Below are 20,755 nucleotides of genomic sequence, written 5' to 3'. Positions count from 1 at the left end.
AATGCAGATGATAATGAAAATACATGGTGTAAAGGAAATGCATTGTGTATGTTTTAATGAACTATAAATTCTGGAAATAATTAGAGAAAGACATACAAAGATGGTTAAATCATTGGTGATCAAAATTGCTCGAGGTGTTCCGGATCAAGGTTGGATTTGTATTATATCCACATGAGATAAATATGTGTACAGTTATATTAAATGTGAACTATTTACATTGTAATTGGTTATCCTGAAATGCTGGCTTGGATCTGGCCAGAAAGACATTCCACTGTGAGTGTACCCAATGGATTAATACTCATTTGCACAATTATTTTTTAGCGTAATGGCGAGCCCTGGTACTATAAACAGTTCTAGTACATTATATTGGTTATTCATAGAGAAGGGAAAAGAACGTATCCTCTGAAGATCATTCTCTCATCAGTTTTATAATCTACACTGATTTTAATATGAGTTATCACGTGTGTGCAGAAACTCACTCATCTGACACCCATTCACTAATCCCAAAGGGTTCTTCTCAAAAACATTATAAATATCAAAATTATATATTGTAATTGCATTTACATAGTGCTTCCTGCCAGTGATTCGGCATTGGAACACTTTACACTAGACAGCACACTGCCCCGGAACCCAGGTTTAATGACTAATCCAATGGTTACTTGTTTGTTGTTGGTTATTGAGATTAGCCATATGCTCAGAAGGAGACCATTACATGCATTTATTCCAGTGTCTTTGTGGTGGATTAAATTAGTAGTAGTTAAATGTGATCATTAGTGGGGCATTATGTGAGTTCATGTAGTTGGTTGGTGGAATTTATAGAGGAGCTATGAGAGATTGGGTATGCCTAGGTAGGATGGTATGGCTTTCAAAGGAAGACAGGTTATGATCTTTGAGATGAGGTAGGGCAAATTTGCAGAAACAGAACGATCAATGAAACCACAAACATGACTTAGAGTAGGATGTACTCGGAGAGAGGAGGCATGCAGTGGATGTAAAGTAAGGAGAGGGTCTTGCAAAGAAAAAAAGAGAAAGGACAATCAGACGTATTAAATCAAGGTCTAATTTTTCATGCAGGGTTTTAGGAACATAGAGTTCTGAGAAAGTATACAGTCTGAGGATGTAAAACTGTAGAAGAGTACATCATTATTTGCATGCAAGTTAGTACTATATTAGGTTCTTTTGGTAGGCCCTAGAAACGGGCACACAGTCTGTACACTACCACATGATGGGGTAAGGATAGCTTTCCAGACAGTGAGAGTGTATTGCATGTATTCCTGTAACTTGAACATGGACACCAAGAAACTTAAGAGAGGAGGGAGGGATCAGGATATCTGTAGAAATTCCAAGAGACCCTTTGAAATTAAGGATGCAAATTGGTCTTCTTGAGGACTGTCATTTGGTGGATGCAGGGTGAGGGGTGGTAATGCAGATTCTGCTTCCCAAAGAGAGAACGTTTCCAGGCCTGTCCTTTGTCTGTCTTTGATTGCTGTTTCAGTGAGATCTCACACTTTATTTTGCCTATGTTGTGGGTGATCTAGCTTGGAGTCAGCTCCAGTGCTTCCTCCTGTGAGAAAATTCACTTTACACAAAGGCTGCCCCAAGGGCAGCATGAGAAACAAACATCAAATGTAACCACCCCAACACAATGTGCACTTTACAAAAGAAATAAAAAATGTAATCGCACAGGAAAGTGAAAAATAAGTAAAACAGCAAATATTGACAAACTACTGTCTATCACTACAAAACTAGAGGGGGAATACTGTGCATGTCCACCAATTGATGCTAGCCTCCTTAAAATACACTAAAAATGGTGATGATAATATTAGTAAAAACAACAAACGTAATGGTATGACAGACAATTTACATAGCACCCAACATGAATTGAAAGACTCATTATTGCTTTAATAGTATCTACGATTACCCATTTGAAATAATAGCAAATTACAAAAATATGGTGGCCAATGATAAAATAAACATACATTCTGGGACATATGGATTATTAAATCAACAAGGAAAGTCATAAAATACCATGATAAAACCCCATACATAGAGTAGGACCAGGCTTGGATAAGCATTGTTTACAAAATGAGCAAATAAGGCTTTTGCTGAAGCAGAGGAAGAAAAACCCATGGATTGATGTCAAATCCTTACCAGAGCCCCTGATTTCTTCACTGGGTTTGGGTTTGTCCACTGGGATTAAAGATGTGAAATGCTCAAAGAGGATGTCTGATGTTATCTCTTGATATTCCGGGCAGGCTTGTACCAACATCTCCAGCTCAGGGTGTTCATCAGTCCTATAGGTGTAGTGAGATTCGGGGATGGAGACTTTGTCATCTTCTGTGGTATGTCTTTCTGAAAACAGCAATAACAAGAAAGATTGTACCCTTATAAACACAGGAACTCTAACCATTAGTATGTCAATGGCAAAGATGATTAGAACTTTGATTGTCACTTGAATGGCAGCAGAATACATCTTTTTTCTGAGACTCCATTCAATCTAAACGTATAAACATTATCGAGGGCCAACGCTGAAACAGGAGATTGACTTGGCGGTGGATCAATTGACTGCCGTTTCCCACACACAGATGGATCACAGGAAAATAGGGATAATTCCCAGCAAGACTAGGCTTCAGAAACCATGGCAGAACTTGGGCAGAACCTGTCCCATCAGGTGAACCTATATGCTGGGTAGTGCATCTAGTGAACTTGCCATGCCTTTCAATTCACATTCAACATATTTCCGCTCTATCATGCCTCCTCCACGAAGGCATGAAACAATTATTGTAAAAAACTAAGGCCAAGATGACATGAAAATGGCAGATGCTGCATTTCACAAAAACCATATATCAGTAAAGGCATTAGTTTAGGAGCATACAAACATCCAGAGTAACTAAAAACCCAAGTCGAACATATACTTAAAAAAATCCACCTCACATTTCTTTCACGCGGTCAGTTTATCAGTATTTATTTTCTGGTGAAAATGTTCAAACTATCTAAAGCATACTCACACCAGATATCGACAATCATCTCCAAGAAAAACAATGTAGCTATTGCTCCTGAAAGTAAAGAATGGTGACAATAATGAGGTTTTCCCAACTAGGCTGTTTTGTGATGAGATAAGGCTAATTTGCATATGGTTGGTTCCATTCTTTAGTGTCGGAGATGAGCTAAAACAAGCATTGTCAATGCAAATAGGTCTATTATAAGAAAGTGCCTCCTTAGTCAATGCTGGGATTAGATAGTCAATAAGTCCTCATACGTGCACTCTGCCACTCATCTTGAAAATGGTGCGTTCGTTCATTCACAACTGACTCATTTTTGCATTTATCCGCTTACACAACCACAATGAATTCAAACACGAACCCAGCAACATATGCAAGATAAATAATGAAACATAGAAAGAAAGACATGCAGACATATATATGGTTGCACTACCAAATAAAATTAAACATAGCTAAAGTCTTGCAATGGTATTTACACGTGAGGTTACATTGGTTTCAAAATCCAGCATGGCTGGCATTTCAACTAATGTGTTCGCTATTTTGGAATGTCAAAACAGTGAAACTATGGACAATCCAGTACATGACCGTGGCCTGGTCGAGAAGCTGTGGCCTGCGTGATGTGGACACTGCAGATTAAATGAACTGCAAGCAAACATCCTGTGAGCATTGTGAGTGGGCTTCCGTAGTTTACATGACCTTAGAAACGGACACAGTCCACTATGAGCATAATGTGGAATTCGTGGAACCAAGTCATGCAGTAGAACGCAAGGTGCCAATGGTCCACTGAAGGGGGGAGGGGCTGCAGTCATCGCGTAGGGGAGAGGCGCCAGAAGAGTACTCAAATTCTACCCGTTTTGTATACTTTTGGCAGTCCTCTTTGGTGCAGTTTCTTTTTACTGGTCCCTCGTTGCAGCAGGGCAGCCTTCCTTCTGTCCGTCTTCCAGTCAGTAGTCTGAGAGCTGGGTTCCAGGGGAGCCCTTAGGGCAGGATGTAGTTGGAAGCAAATAGGCTACCAGGTTCCCTCCCACCTGGTGACCACTTCCTGTGGAGTATGGCATCTGGCTATCCCAAGAGGCACCATTCTGTCCACCCCTAAGATGGCTAGACCCCTCTCTCGGTGTTCAGACCTTAGCAGTCCACCCCTGGGGTGTTGCTACCTCAAGGCTACATACCCCTAGTGTACTGGTTTGGCAACTGGTTTCTCCTCTCTGCTCCCCATGTCCAGCCTGTCTGCCTAAACAATGGTGTAGACCTCCTCTCAAGTGTGATACATCTGCCCTTCAAAGGGGGCTTCTTCTGCCTTTTGGGGCTAACACCCCAGTGGCTTCCTGCAGGAGGGAGGTAACAACTTCCTGGCCTGCATTCTCTCATTGTTCTCCTTCCTGCGAATCGTTGGCATGTTTCTCCAGGAGGGCAGAAAGCTGTTTCATGGAGCAGGCTCCACGTGTGTCCAAGAACACACGGGAGTTTCAAAGGCAACAATGTGGCAACTTTGAAAATGTTCTGTCAGGACATGTACAATACTTGTCCTGCCCGTGTCATATGTTGAACCCCGAGGACTTGGTAGGCCTGCCAGAGAGGGGACGTACACCGATGTATAGGAGAAGTAGTGGCTTTTGCACTGCTTTTAATGGCAAAGTAAGGCTAGGAGTGCCTGACTGCTCTGACAGTTTGCAGTGGCAGAATGGAGACTACTTTTACTTGGGTGGCACAACAAGTGCTGCAAGTCCTGGAGCACACTTCTAAATTACATACCCTGTTTACCAGGTTACCATGTACTAGGGACTTACAAGGATTTTGCCATTTTCTATTGTGTACAACCAATTCAACATAAACTTTAGGTTCAGGGCACTGGCACAAAGTTTCATTAGCAGGCCTCAGTGCACTCTCAAAATCGAAAAACCAGCCCCATTAGTCGAAAAACCTGGCAGTGACTATACAAAAACAAGCATTTCCCTATATTTGTGAACATTTAAAAAAACTTCTGGAACTTTTGTGAGGTTTTCTAAAGAACTTTGCGAAATAATTGCACAAAAAACTTAGAAACTTTATACACCACCAGTACTTTGAGATGTGTATATGACTTCATGACATCAACAAGCGCTGTAAAGAAGACTCCTCTATTTACACTTTCCTGCGCATTACCCTTGAATGATGGCAAGCTACAATGACCCACCTTCTTGCAGCGTGAGTGAATGGCAAATGATGATTTACGTGTTGGCTTTCATCTGATTGGCAACCCTGGAAGTTCTCAATCCCAACACTGTTAAGGCTGTTTATTTATCAGGTTTCCTTCTAGCTACTCTGATTGGTGTGCTTGGGTACCTTTCCTATGTATATCATAAATTATTTAAAGAGAGTGCAACACCTTCTTCCTGATGTCTTGGTAAATCTGTATTATCAGTTTCATAATCAAATCACAGTATATCGACTGTAGAAACAAACAAATTTTTGCTGTGTGCTAATGCTCCAGAGACAGCTAAACAAAGTTTTTGCCTCAAGTTTGTATTTTTAAAAATGTGAATTGGTTTTGAATATTCCTGCCATACTGAGTTGTAGTAGACTCAATGACTGAATGGCAGTGGTGCAGTTCAGATGAACAAAGGGAGGTACTGGAGTAGTGGCAAAGCAAGGGTTCCATGTGCCCAAATGCAAGCAACGATAATGAACCCCAAGGAGAGGTAGCAAAATAAAGCATTAATGTAGGTTCAATGGAGCAATCGGGCCTCCATGCCCCAATATTACTCCACCACTTGTACCACTAATAGCGTGAGTTACAGTTACTTGATATACGTATAAGTGGGGATTTTCAGTGATCTCCGGGGCCATAATTAGCTCAGGGAGGGGGGTCGTATACCGTCGCTCCCCATTTTTTACAATTTTGGGCCCCAGGGTGGGATCCTCTGGGCCTTTTCGAGGCTCTGGGAGGGGTGCGACGCAGACTCCTCTCCTTTTTAGTCGTGTCTGTGATAGCATGCGTATGTCTTACGAGAAGCTGTTCTTAACAAAAAGGGCTTGGAGCCCGTCCTGTTGCTTACAATTTGCTGGCTTGCATGGCACTCTTCTTTAAACAGATCAGGAGGGGGGAGAATGGACCACTTGTCCTGTGTCACCAGGGTCTTAGTTAAAGTGGGAGACCATTGTTGTAAAAAACCCTCATATACGGACACAGCCGTTGGGCGGTATATGTCGATTCTCTGCCTCAGTGTACCGTAACACTCACAACCAGTCAAAAGATCTGGGTTTAATCCATCACCGTTCTTTAGCCCACTCTGCCACCCCAGTTCAGACATGGCTATATGCCAAATCAGTCTGACCCTGTGCCTCATGGGAACAGTCCAGCCCGAACTGCCAAGCCATGCGTTCCCTGGACCGGAAACAAGCTTCCGAGGGCCGGTTTCTAGCATTGCAGCCGTCTTCAGCCCGGCTTGCTTGAATCCAGTGGCAAAGAGAGCAAGTGACTCACGTCTGAGCATACCCTGCCACACTTATGGCGGCCAAAAGCGGTACAAAAGGGGGTGGTGATGGACGGAGCATCCAAACCAATCAAACACTCACACCCAGTCAAAAGATCTGGGTTTGATCCATCACCGTTCTTTAGCCCACTCTGCCACCCCAGTTCAGACATGGCTATATGCAAATCAGTCTGACCCTGTGCTTCATGGGAACAGTACAGCCTGAGCTGCCGAGCCATGCCTTCCCTGGACCGGAAACAAGCTTCCGAGGACCGACCGGTTTCTGGCATTGCAGCTGTCTTCAGCCCGGCTTGCTTGAATCCAGTGGCAAAGTGAGCAAGGGACTCACGTCTGAGCATACCCTGCCACACTTATGGCGGCCAAGAGTGGTACAAAAGGAGGTGGTGATGGACGGAGCATCCGAACCAATCAAACACTCACACCCAGTCAAAAGATCTGGGTTTAATCCATCACCGTTCTTTAGCCCACTCTGCCACCCCAGTTCAGACATGGCTATATGCAAATCAGTGTGACCCTGTGCCTCATGGGAACAGTCCAGCCCGAACTGCCAAGCTATGCGTTCCCTGGACCGGAAACAAGCTTCCGAGGGCCGGTTTCTGGCATTGCAGCCGTCTTCAGCCCAGCTTGCTTGAATCCAGTGGCAAAGAGAGCAAGGGACTCACGTCTGAGCATACCCTGCTACACTTATGGCGGCCAAAAGCGGTACAAAAGGGGGTGGTGATGGACGGAGCATCCAAACCAATCAAACACTCACACCCAGTCAAAAGATCTGGTTTTGATCCATCACCGTTCTTTAGCCCACTCTGCCACCCCAGTTCAGACATGGCTATATGCAAATCAGTCTGACCCTGTGCTTCATGGGAACAGTCCAGCCCGAACTGCCGAGCCATGCCTTCCCTGGACCGGAAACAAGCTTCCGAGGACCGGTTTCTGGCATTGCAGCTGTCTTCAGCCCGGCTTGCTTGAATCCAGTGGCAAAGTGAGCAAGGGACTCACGTCTGAGCATACCCTGCCACACTTATGGCGGCCAAAAGCGGTATAAGAGGGGGTGGTGATGGACGGAGCATCCGAACCAATCAAACACTCACACCCAGTCAAAAGATCTGGGTTTAATCCATCACCGTTCTTTAGCCCACTCTGCCAACCCAGTTCAGACATGGCTATATGCCACACTGCTTTTGGCCGCCATAAGTGGATTTGCATATAGCCTTTTGTACCGCTTTTGGCCGCCATAAGTGTGGCAGGGTATGCTCAGACGTGAGTCCCTTGCTCACTTTGCCACTGGATTCAAGCAAGCCGGGCTGAAGACAGCTGTAATGCCAGAAACCGGTCCTCGGAAGCTTGTTTCCGGTCCAGGGAAGGCATGGCTCAGCAGTTCGGGCTGGACTGTTCCCATGAAGGACAGGGTCAGACTGATTTGCATATAGCCATGTCTGAACTGGGGTGGCAGAGTGGGCTAAAGAACGGTGATGGATTAAACACAGATCTTTTAACTGGGTGTGAGTGTTTGATTGGTTCGGATGCTCTGTCCATCACCACCCCCTTTTATACCACTTTTGGCCGCCATAAGTGTGGCAGGGTATGCTCAGGCGTGAGTCCCTTGCTCACTTTGCCACTGGATTCAAGCAAGCCGGGCTGAAGACAGCTGCAATGCCAGAAATCGGTCCTCGGAACCTTGTTTCCGGTCCAGGGAAGGCATGGCTCGGCAGTTCGGGCTGGACTGTTCCCATGAAGCACAGGGTCAGACTGATTTGCATATAGCCATGTCTGAACTGGGTTGGCAGAGTGGGCTAAAGAACGGTGAATGATTAAACCCAGATCTTTTGACTGGGTGTGAGTGTTTGATTGGTTCGGATGCTCCGTCCATCACCACCCCCTTTTGTACCACTTTTGGCCACCATAAGTGTGGCAGGGTATGCTCAGACGTGAGTCCCTTGTTCACTTTGCCACTGGATTCAAGCAAGCCGGGCTGAAGACGGCTGTAATGCCAGAAACCGGTCCTCGGAAGCTTGTTTCTGGTCCAGGGAAGGCATGGCTTGGCAGTTCGGGCTGGACTGTTCCCATGAGGCACAGGGTCTGACTGATTTGCATATAGCCATGTCTGAACTGGGGTGGCAGAGTGGGCTAAAGAACGGTGATGGATTAAACCCAGATCTTTTGACTGGGTGTGAGTGTTTGATTGGTTTGGATGCTCCGTCCATCACCACCCCCTTTTGTACCCCATTCCAATCCAAAGCAATCTCCCCCATTCCAATCCAAAACAATCTGCCCCACCTCAATATGCCCCACTCCAGTCTAAAACATTCTGCCCCACTCCAATTCAAAACAATCTGCCCCAATCTAAAACAATCTGCCCCTCTCCAGTCCAGAACAATCTCCCCTACTCCAATCCACAATAATCTTCTCCTCTCCAATACAAAACAATCTGCTCATTCCAATACAAAACAGTCTACCCCACTCCAATCCAAAATAATCTGCTCCACTCCAATCTGCCCCCCCTCCAATACAAAACAATCTGCCCCACTCCATTGCAGAACAATCTGGCCCACTCCAATCTGCCCCACTCCAATCCAAAGCAATTCGACCCACACCAATCCAAACAATCTGCCCCACTCAAATCTAAAAAAATATGCCCCACTCCAAACTGCCCCACTCCAATCTACCACACTAAATCCAATCCTCCTTACCCCACTCCAATCTGCACCATGCCAATCTGCCCTATTCCGATTTGCCCCACTCTAATCCAAAACAATCTGCCCCATTCCAATCCTAACTAATCTGCCCCACTCCAATATTGCCCACTCCACTCCAGTCCAAAACAATCTGCCATCTGCCATCTCCAATCCAAACCATTCTGCCCCACTCCCATTCTGCGTTACTCCAATCCAGAACAACCTGCCTTACTCCAATCCAAAACAATATGCTCCACTCCAATCTAAACCACTTCAATCCAAAACAACCTGCCCCTCTCCAATCCAAAACAATGTGCTCCACTCCTATGTAAAACAATCTGCTTCACTTAACTACAAAACAATCTGCCCCTCTCCAATCCAAAGGAATCTACTCCACTCCAATCTGCCCCACTTCAATCCAAAACAACCTGCCCCACTCCAATTCAAAACAATCTACCCCACTTCAATCCAAACATTCAGCCCCACTCGAATCCAAACATTCTGCCTCACTCAAACCCAAAAATTCTGCCCCACTCCAATCAAAACAATCTGCCTCACTCCAATCCAAAACAATCTGCCTCACTCCAATCCAAAACAATGTGCCTCACTCCAATCCAAAACAATGTGCCTCACTCCAATCCAAAACAATGTGCCTCACTCCAATCCAAAACAATGTGCCTCATTCCAATCCAAAACAATCTGACCCACTCCAACCCAGCTCACTCCAATCAAATGCCCCTCACTCCATCCCAAGTCAACCCTCCAATACAATCCACCCCACACCGATCCAATCCAGCCCAACCCCATCTACCTCACTCCAATCCAATGCACCTCACCAATCGGCCCGAATCCAATCTGCTCGAATCCAGTCCAAAACAATCTGCCCGATTCCAGTCCAGATTAATCTGCCCCACTCCAATCTAAAGAAATCTGCTCTGCTCCAATCCAAAGCAATCTGCTTCACTCCAATCCAAAGCAATCTGCCCCACTCTAATCTACCCTACTCCAATCCAAAACAGTCTGCTCCACTCCATGGCAAATAATCTGCTCCACTCCATGACAAAACAATCTGTCCTACTCCATGGCGAAACAATCTGCCACACTCCATGACGAAACAATCTGACTCACTCAATGACAAAACAATCCACTCCAATCCAAAACAGTGTGCCCCACACCAATCTGCCCCACCCCAATCCAAACCAATCTGATCTAAAACAATCTACCCCACACCAACCCAAAACAGCACCCACCTCAATCCAAAACAATCTGCTCCATTCCAATCCAAAACAATCTGCCTGACTCCAATCCAAAACAATCTGCCCCACTCCAATCTAAAACAATCTGCCCCACTCCAATACAATCTGCCCCACTCCAATACAAAACAGTATGTCCTATTACAATCTGCCCCACCCTAATCCAACTATAATCTGACCAACTCCAATCCAAAACAATCTGCCCTATTCCCATCAAAAACCATCTGCTCCAAAACAATCTACCACAATCCAGAACAGTCTGCCCCACTCCAATCCAAAACAGTCTGCCCCACTCCAATCCAAAACAGTCTGCCCCACTCCAATCCAAAACAGTCTGCCCCACTCCAATTTAAAACAGTCTGCCCCACTCCAATCCAAAACAGTCTGCCCCACTCCAATCCAAAACAGTCTGCCCCACTCCAATTCAAAACATTCTGCCCCACTCCAATCCAAAACAATCTGCCCCCTCCAATCCAATGCGCCCCACTCCAATGCAATGCGCCCCACTCCAATGCAATGTGCCCCACTCCAATGCAATGTGCCCCACTCCAATGCAATCAGCCCCACTCCAATCCAATCAGCCCCATTCCAATCTAACCAGCCCCACTTCAATCCAATCTGCCCAACTCCTATCCAATCAACTCCAATCCAATCCAACCAACTCCAATCCATCTATCCCCAATTCAATTCAATCCACCCCACTCTATCCCAAACCCCAATCCCAGTCCAATCCACCACACACCAATCCAATCCACCCCAATCCAATATACCTCACTCCAATCCACCTCACCCAAATCCAATCCACACACCCCACCCTACCCCACCCCAATCCAATCCACCTCACTCCAATCCACCCCTGTTCAGTCCAATCCACCTCCTCCAGTCTAACCCACCCCACTTCAATCCACCCCTATCCAGTCCAATTCACCCCATTCCAATCCAATCCACCTCACTGCAATCCACCCCACTCCCATCCAATCCACCTCGTTCCAATCTAACCCAGCCCACTCCAATCCAACTCAACCCACTCCAATCCAATCCAATCTAAACCAAGCCAAACCATCCACTCAAATCCATTCCACCTCATTCTAATTCACTCCAACCCCAATCGAATTCACTGCAACTCAATCCACCCACCCCATCCCACTCCAATCCAATCCACCTTAATCCACCCCGCTCCACTCCACTCCAATACACCCCACTACAAACCACCTTAATCCGCCCCACCCCACTCCAAACCAATCCACATCACTCTGCATCATTCCAATCCACATCACTCCACATCAGTCCAATCAACCCCACTCCAATCCAATCCACCCCACTCCAATCAATTCCAAACCACCTTAATCCACCCCACCCCAATCCAATCCACATCAATCCAATCCATCCCGCTCTAGTCCAATCCACTCCAGCCCAATCCACTCCATTTCAGTCTAGTCCACTCAAATCCAGTCCACTCCACCCAATATAATCCACCCCAATCCACGCCACTCCAATCTACTCCACTTTAATCCACCTAAATCTAATCCAATCCATCCAACCCCAATCCAGTCCTCCCAAATCCAATCTACCCTACCCAGTCCAATCCACCCCACTCAATCCTGTCTACCCCATGCAATACAATCTACCTCAATCCACTCCATTCCACCTCACTCCAGTCCACCCCACTGCAATCCACCCCAAGCAATCCAATTCACTCTACTCCATCCACTTCAGCCCACTCAATTCAATTCACCTTACTCCAATCCACCCCACCTCAATGCAATCCACCCCACTCTAATGCACCCCACCCCAATCCAACTCACCCAATCCAATGCACCTCACCCCAATTTACTCCAATCCAATCCACCCCATCCCAGCCTATTTTGATCCTCCCAACTTCAATCATCCCATCACCCCTCACTCCAATTCACCCCACTCCAATCCAACCCAACCCACCCCACTCCACCCAACTTTAATCCAATCCACCCCACTCTAATCCACCACACTCTATGCCAATCCATCCCACTCCACTCTACTCCAATCCAAACCACTCTACCCCAATCCAATCCACCCCACCTCAGTCTACCCCACTCTACCTCAATCCATCCAGCTCACCCCACTCCAATCTACACCACTCCAATCCAATTAGTCTTTATCCACCCCACTCCAGTCCATTCCAGTGCACACTAATCCGTCCCATCCCAATCCAAACCACCTTAATCCACCCCACTCCACTTCACTCAAATTCAACCCACTCCACACCAATCCAATTCACCCACTTAGATCCTCCCCATTCCAGTACACCCCACTCAAATCCAGTCCAATAAAATCCATTCCAATCCACCCAACTGCAACCAGCTCCAAAAAATCCAAACACTTCAATCCACCCCACTCACACCACTGTAATCCAATCCACCCCACTAATCCTCCTCAATTTAATCCACCCCAACCCAAATCAACCCACTCAATCAGTCCACCCCACTCCATTCCACTCCACTCTAATCTAATCATTGTACTCAATCCAATTCACCCCACTCCAGTCCACCCCACCTCAATGCAATCCACCCCACTACAATCCAATTCTCCCCACCCAATCCAAAATACCCTACCCAATCCATATCACCCCACTCCAATACAATCCACCCCCCCCACTCCAGTCCACCTCACCCCTATTCAATCCACCCCACTCCAATCCAGTCAATCTCACTCCAATTCACCCTAGTCCAACTCACCCCAGTCCAATTCACTCCAATCCATCACACCCCAATCCACTCCCTCAATCCCCCCACTTCAGCCCACCCCACTCCAATCCATCCCACTCTACCCCAATTGAATCCACCCTCCCCCGTTTAGTCCACCCCACCCCATTTCAGCCCACCCACTCTAATCCATACAGCCCACCCTACTCCAGTCCAATCCACCCCAATCCTGGCCAGTCCAATCCACCACACTCCAGTCCAATCTAATACATCCCATTCCACCCTAGTCCTATCACTTCACTCAAATGCACCCACCTCAATTCAATGTAATCCACCCCCTCTAATCCACTTCACCCACTCCAATCCATCCCTCTTCACTCAATCCACTCCACTCTATCGCAACCCAATCCACCCCATTCTACTTCAATCCAATCCACACCACTACCTCAAACCACTACAACCCACTCCACCTTATTCCACCTTACCCCATGATTATAGCCCCGGGGGTGGGCTCCTCGGGGCCTACAATGGCTCAGGGAGGGAGGCATGCAGGCCACTCCCCTTTATGAATACAGCCCTGGGGGTGGGCTTCCCGGGGCATAAACTTAATAAATGTGGTCCGGTCACTTTTGTTTTCTTTTGCAGGTTCACAGCATTTTTTTGCCAATTTAGGTTGCTTTTTTCAGCCACAGGTGGTACAGGGAATCCTTACGCTGCTATCTTATACTATTTTTCTTCAGAACAGGAGACTTATACCTCGAGCCCTGTAATTGCTGCCAGCAGCATTCGCCTTGTGTTGCTGACAGTTAATCAGAGCGCTCACTCCCGCAAGAGTCTAACCCGTGTGAGAGCAAGATGGCCCTGGGAAAATAAAGTTCCCTGGGCCAATCAGAATGCTCTATTTTTAAACTGGTCTCTTGAGACTCTTGCGGACCCAACCATCCAGATATGCAATTATTTTTTAACCTTAATTTATCAAACACTACTTAACGGATTTACATCAAATCACAAAACGCACAATCTGCGGACCACGAACTAGCTTTCTGCTAAATTCGGTGTAATTCTGTTCAGCAGTGTTTGCGGTAGTGCGGTAGTCCATCTTAAAGAAGTCTATGGAAAATGTAAGAGGATTTTGTGTTTTGGGACCCTTTTTTACTCGGCTCCTGCTTCATTGGTCAACCCAAAACTTTCCATACACAAACTAGTCAAAAAGTAGCACCTTTATGGTAAGTTTCGTGGAGATTCATCACAAGTTACTAGCATCACAAAAAACACTTTTCCTATGGAAAAGCAATCCTAACTACAAGTACCTAATGGTGACCGCCACTAGGTAATACGTATATTGCTTGACTTTTGTCTAAAGCACATACTGGTAGAAGGTTGCAAAGTGCACCCTCTCACAACAACCATTTAGGAGCTGTTGTACTTGTATTTATGTACTTCTAATACAGTCAGTAAATCCTCCACCTTCATTTTTAGAACACGCAGGCGATCAACCTAACCGCTGGTGACATTGGTTTGGCACTTTTCAAACGTATCTAGGGGCAATAGGAACTTCTAGGTTCAGCCCTGAAAGGAAAAAAACATTGTTGCACTCATTAGGATTTGAGGGCAGAGTTGTCTTCATACATCTCCTTGATCCTGCAGATCAAGATGGTGATGGTTTAGATGAATACCAACTGACTATCAGGAAAATAGAAATCAGGTTTGATGTTCATCCGAGCGTAATACTTTTAAGGCATACATTTTAAAAAAAAAGTACAGATGCAGAATGAAGACATTGAAACGTATATTTCAGCATTAAGAAGACTAGCATCAGAATGCCAGTTTAAGAATTTTACAGATAAATTAATGAGAGATCAGTTCGTAACATATTGTGTGGATACAGGGATACAACAACAACAACAACTACTTACTTTGGGTAATCTCACCTTAGAGTAAAATTTAGGGATAGCAAAATCAATTGAAATTTCACAAACCTCTGTTATGGAATTAAATGATAAACAGACAGAAAATGTGGAAGCCATTCTAAACAAGCATTTGCAATGCAATAGGTTTCGCATTTACGCAGAATTTGAGCTATTGACATTGCAAAAACAATGCCTTTTATTTGTGTTTTCGTTTTTAAACCTAAATAAAAGGCATTGTCATTTACAATGTCAATAACTCAAACTCGCGTAAATGCGAGATCTGTTGCATTGCAAATGCTTGTTATTTGGAGAAGATAGGCCTTCGTCGTCAGACAGGGTGAAGAGTAGGACTTGTTATGGATCACTAACGTAGTAAGATATTTCCTGTCAAAAAGTTTGCATTGTCTGAGACCAAGAAGGGGAAGCCTAGCATAGTGCTCTCAGTAATTTGGTCTTTATTTATTTTTTCAAGTAGGGCGATTTTAATGGAACCTAGTGTGTGACTGTAGTGCTCCTCACTGAGTAATGTATCTAGGATGGATAATAGGGCTCTTTGTTTCTGGCATTTGAGGGTTGTCATGGGTGAGCCCGGGAGAATAGGGTTTCTGAGGTGTAGGTACCTACAACCTGTAATTGGATCCGATGTGAAACTCGCCCTATTTTAGCTTTAAGCCATAACAAGATCATGTGAATCGGTGTGAGGGCTACTGAAATTCAGAAACAGATTCAACACGGGAGAGCAGCAATATTTAATCTAATCTTTATAGAGCGCCTGGATACCCTTGGGCGTCCCAGCGCTATAAACGCAACACAGATTACACCACTACAATATATGAAGCCACCGGCTATCACTCAACACATAAGACTCCTTCTAATGGTAGTAAGATGTCGAATCAGATGTTAATGGTGTGCATCAGTATGCCCTTGAAATTAATTTACAGCACACGGAACTGTGTTATCGCCAATGGGGCGACATTGGCCTGACTGTTACAAAATCATAGCTCAAATCTCATTCATTCACAAACAAGGTTAGGCCGCGAAACCGAAACCACGGTTGTAGCGCAGGAGACGCCGTCGCCGTGCGTGTGCACGTTGGCTGTCCCTGCGCAAGCTGTGATGGGAAGACACGCCGAGCCAAGGTAGGGGATGTGTGTGTGTGTGTGAGCGCCGGGGGGGTCTGTAGGTATGTGTGTGTGTGTGTACGTGTGTGTGTGTGTATGCGCGGCTGCGGGGGTGGGTTCTCCATGTGTGTGAGTGCGTGTGTGTAGGTGCGGCGGCGGTTCTCTATGTGTGTGTGTGCGTGCGTGTGTGTATGCGCGGCGGCGGCGGGGCGGGGGTGTTGGTTCTCTATGTGAGGGTGTGTATGCGCGGGGGGGGCGTCTGTATGTGTGTGTGTGCGTGCGTGTGTGTGTGCTTCCAAGGAGCCATGGGAGACAGGAAGCAAATCATTCTAAGCAAGTTATGGGTCTAATAATGCATTTCTTAACCCCTTCACTGCGGCGGCTATTTCGCCGCAGTGCTAAGGGGGCGGGGCGGCCGCCGCATGCTGGTGACGGAACCGCTCCGTCACCAGCCGCGGTTGAGCTGTGCTCATGACGGAGCGGTTCCGTCACGGCCCCGCCCGCTCAATGGAACGTCCAGCGCTGGCGCGGAATTCGCGCCACGCAGGCGCGCCGAGCGGGCCGTGACGGAACTGCTCCGTCATCAGCACAGCGCCACTGCAGCTGATGACGGAGCGGTTCCGTCATCAGCAGGGGAGGGTTTAAATAAGCAGCCTAAACCTAATTTCAAATGTTAAAATTTCAAATATTATGCATTTAGTTTTTAAAAGTCCCTTGCTTCCGAGAGGACGACATGACCTTAGACGTGTCTGAGTGTCCGCTTTTCTCTTCAGTAATCCTTGAGCACACAAACCACTTTCTCTTTAGAAAACAGCTGAAAACTGACCGACTAGTTCATAGGAGTCTTCCACCGGTGATAAGCTACAATAGACGCCTTTCCTAGAAAACATCTGACAGAAAGGAGCCCTCTCTGGCCTACCAGATTGTAACCTTACTTGACTTTCTATCTATATGAGTTTTGTTGCTGCACATAAACCACCTACCTCACTTCAACGTGTGTGTAGCCTAGTTTGATTGTTACAAAGTGATTTGCAGTGGCAGCAATACAATACGATTATCATTATGTATAAACAAAAAAACGACATGCAAGCTTTTAAGGGGGTCCAGGGCAATGTGTTTCTTTTTGTGTAGTTATATGAAACCTTAGTTATATTTTTTTATTTATAGTTTTAAGCAGCGCAAACCAGGCTTTGAGACACCAGAGGGCCTATAGTGGGTCAGTAGATAATGCAGTTAAATGTACTAGAAAGGAGGAGTGCATGCTTTTTTGGGACACAACCAAGATATTATTGTGTTCCTGTTCAAAAAGGACCTTGTTCAGTTTCCCTACAACAGAAAAACAGAATCAAACTGTAATTAATTGGATTACTCCATAAAAATGTGCAAGGAACAATTACGATTTCAGCTAAAATTACAAAGTTAAAAACAATGATTTACCATTGCTTCCTCGTGACCAAGCAATGCCAATTGCAGAGTAACACACAATAAAATCACCAATATAGTTATCTTACAGAAAAATGTGAGTGTGCTCCATTCACAGAAAATGGCCCAATTAAGCAAACGATGTGGCTTTTGTTAAAAAAGGGTGAAATTAAATGAGATGTCATCATTAATTACACCTGAAACCTGCTGCAGGTTTACCCTGACAACAAAACTGTATGTTATGGCCTAGCCCAGACCCGGGGCCTGAGGGGTTAAATGCCCAAGGTCCGTCTAAGCCTCACAAAGGCCTTGTCTAGATAATTAAGGGGGTGAATTCGTGCCTTAATGCTTACACAGACGCTGGTTAATTACTAGAGAAACCTCATAGCTGCCAAGGTTTCAAATTGCTAAGTGTGACATTTTCATAATTTCAGTGCAATTATGAGTGACAATTCAACGACTATGAGTGACACTTTCTTACGAGCAATATCAAGTAATGAAGACTAGGGAAAAATATAAATGTCTGAAATTACACAAATTTGAGCAAAAAAAAACTCGTAAGAAGACCTTCAAACATCTGCAAAGCACTATAATTGGAAGGGCACTAACCTAGTGCCCTTGTAATGGGTGGGGGTAAAGTGTGTTCTACTTATTCACTGTGTCTTGACTTGGTCTGGGTTTTTTTTTTCTTTCATTTTGGTACGATTAATAACAACACACATTAGAATGCAAAGAAAATTCCAGGCCTGGGTGAAACATTCATACCGGATAATGAACATAGTGCAGACTCTCGTGCACGGTTTCTGACACAACAGACATCGGACGAAGTAAGTATATGTTATTGGAGGCAGCACAGCATGCCTGGATACCACTTAACTTTAAAAACGAAGATGTTAATTCAAGCAGGCATAGCAAACGTTCATTGCAAACCGAAACGACAAAAACCACCGTGACTCGCACCTCTCTGCTGCATGCTGAAGTAGTTTGCTAAGTGAGGGCGCGCGTGCTGCAGAGTCAGAGGCCCTGTGCAATTAGGCAACATATCCGAATAAAGAGGAAGATTTCAACTGTTAATAGTTGCACATTACCAGTAAAGCGCTTAGGCACACTTACTACATTTTGTAGGCTGGACGGGTGCAGTCCATCAATAGGAGCTCCTTGAAGGCATTGGGACCCACCTGACAGACCTCCCTCCGTTCCCGGTCTACACTCTCGGGTGTACTGAGCTGCCCGGGGTGGGAGAAGCATCCAGAATCAACCTCGGTCTTTCCCGCACTGAGGACCAAAATCAAGTGGCTGCTCCCACGATGAGCTGATACCTGCCACAATCTGCCCCCAGGGCCCAAAAACGGGCAGATTTGTGGTGCGGAGATCGAGCGGCGTTAAAGGTGTTTTGCAGCGCCCGACCCTACGGCTGCCTGGTAGCCGTCTCTCCTCGACCGCAGCCTCACAAGCCTGCTGTGCACTGCGGGCCCGTTATGTGGGAGAGATGGGCCCGCGAGGAAGGCAGCAAACCTGCATCCGTGGTCGGCGGCCCTATCACATGACTGCCATGGACCGAGCTGCTGACTGCAGCGGCTGATTGCGGGCCCAGGGGGAACTGTACTAATTCTTCCAATCTATTAATTGTCATCAAGGTGTCGTTTTAATTATAGCGACCTCATTACTTCCAATACAAACGTGCGCCGCCCTTGCGTGAAGGCAAACTCCGTTATGCAATCGTCAGGTGAGAGAATATGAGGAAAGTGCATCTTCGAGGTGATATAAAAAGATGATGTTGATATACAAAAAAAAAATTATCATTCACGCTTTCAAAAAAAGCAATAGAACATTATTACGTCGAAGATATATACACGTTTTTCTTACAAAATGAACACTTTGATTATAGCGGACAGTTCTGTATTTTAATAAAGTATAGTATGGCAGGGCATCCTGTTAACAAGCACAGAACAAGGTTAGGCCGAAACCGAAACCACGGTTGTAGCGCAGGAGACGCCGTCGCCGTGCGTGTGCACGTTGGCTGTCCCTGCGCAAGCTGTGATGAGAAGACATGCCGAGCCAAGGTAGGGGATGTGTGTGTGTAAGCGCGGGGGGGGGGGGGGTTCTGTATGTATGTGTCTGTGTGTACCTGCGTGTGTGTATGCGCGGCGGCGGGGGGGGGGGGGGTCTGTATGTGTGTGTGCGTGCATGTGAATCTGCTTCCAAGGAGCCATGGGAGACAGGAAACGCGCGCGACCTGATCCCAGTTCGCAAGGTTGCGCGTGCATATCACTTGTCTCCTGTCTCCCTTGACTCCTTGAAAGCAGAAACGATCACAATAGAGTTTCGCAGTGCGAAACCTAAAAAGTATGAGAAAAGTTATAAAACACACAGTGCATACTTTTTCAAACTAAAGAATATATATTTTAGGTGTGGATTCTTGACTCATGTAAAAGGGGGAAAGCCATGTCTCGCTAAGAATGTTGTATGCAGAACTTTTGGCAAAAGAGGGCATTTTTTAAAGGTGTATCATTGTAAACAAATGAAATTACAAAAGGTAGAGGTAATGAGTTATGATCAAGCAAAATCTTAGGAGTATCAACATGTGTGTGATGATGTTTAAGATATGATGGTAGTAGTGAGAGATGAACATGTGAGATGTGGGGATACCAGTGAATGTATTGATCCATGTGTTGATGCCATGGTTTGGATAAAAAAAGTCCTGCATTTGCAAGTGGATTCTGGTGCTCGTATCACCATGATCACTGAAGAATTTGCTTGCAAGTGAAGTAATATGGAACTCCAACCACCTGATCGTGCCCCGGTTTCCTATGAAGGAAAGAAAATTGATATGCTTGCGTTCTTTGAGGACACGCTGGAGTTCAGGGAATGGAAAAGTGAAGACAAGGTATATGTTACAAAAAAAGGATTTAGCATTTTTGGGATGGTTTCATCAAGGATTGTCTGACATGGTGCAAAGGAACAGGTCTCTGTAGTTAAGTCTAAAGATGCATGGAAGAATTGGTAACTATATTCCCAGCAGTTTTTGCAAGTAGTCTAGGTAAGATTGGGGTGGTTCAAACATCTTATCAAATTCAAGGTAGGAGCCATACCTGTAAAGCACAAGCGGCACAGTATATTATTCAGTGTAATGTCTGATTCGCAAAAGGAGCTAACAAAATGTTATAGCAAGGGGTTTTTAAACCAGTGAAATCAACATGGGCGTCCGCAGAAATGTT

General features: G+C 45.6%; 1 protein-coding gene across 1 annotated transcript in view; it reads right to left on the bottom strand.

The window, feature by feature from the left end:
- Positions 1 to 20,755, bottom strand: part of FBXW10 (F-box and WD repeat domain containing 10) — a 272,397-nt gene that overhangs the window by 236,527 nt on the left and 15,115 nt on the right. The window contains exon 2 of the mRNA XM_078650857.1: positions 2,152 to 2,352. Coding sequence (XP_078506983.1) covers positions 2,152 to 2,352 — 201 coding nt within the window. The remainder of the gene's footprint in view (positions 1 to 2,151; positions 2,353 to 20,755) is intronic.

This window comes from Lissotriton helveticus, chromosome 7 (genome assembly GCF_964261635.1).
Source record: "Lissotriton helveticus chromosome 7, aLisHel1.1, whole genome shotgun sequence".
Lineage (NCBI taxonomy): Eukaryota > Metazoa > Chordata > Amphibia > Caudata > Salamandridae > Lissotriton > Lissotriton helveticus.
Note: the sequence above shows the minus strand (reverse complement) of the source record. Positions and strands in the feature narration are given on the sequence as shown.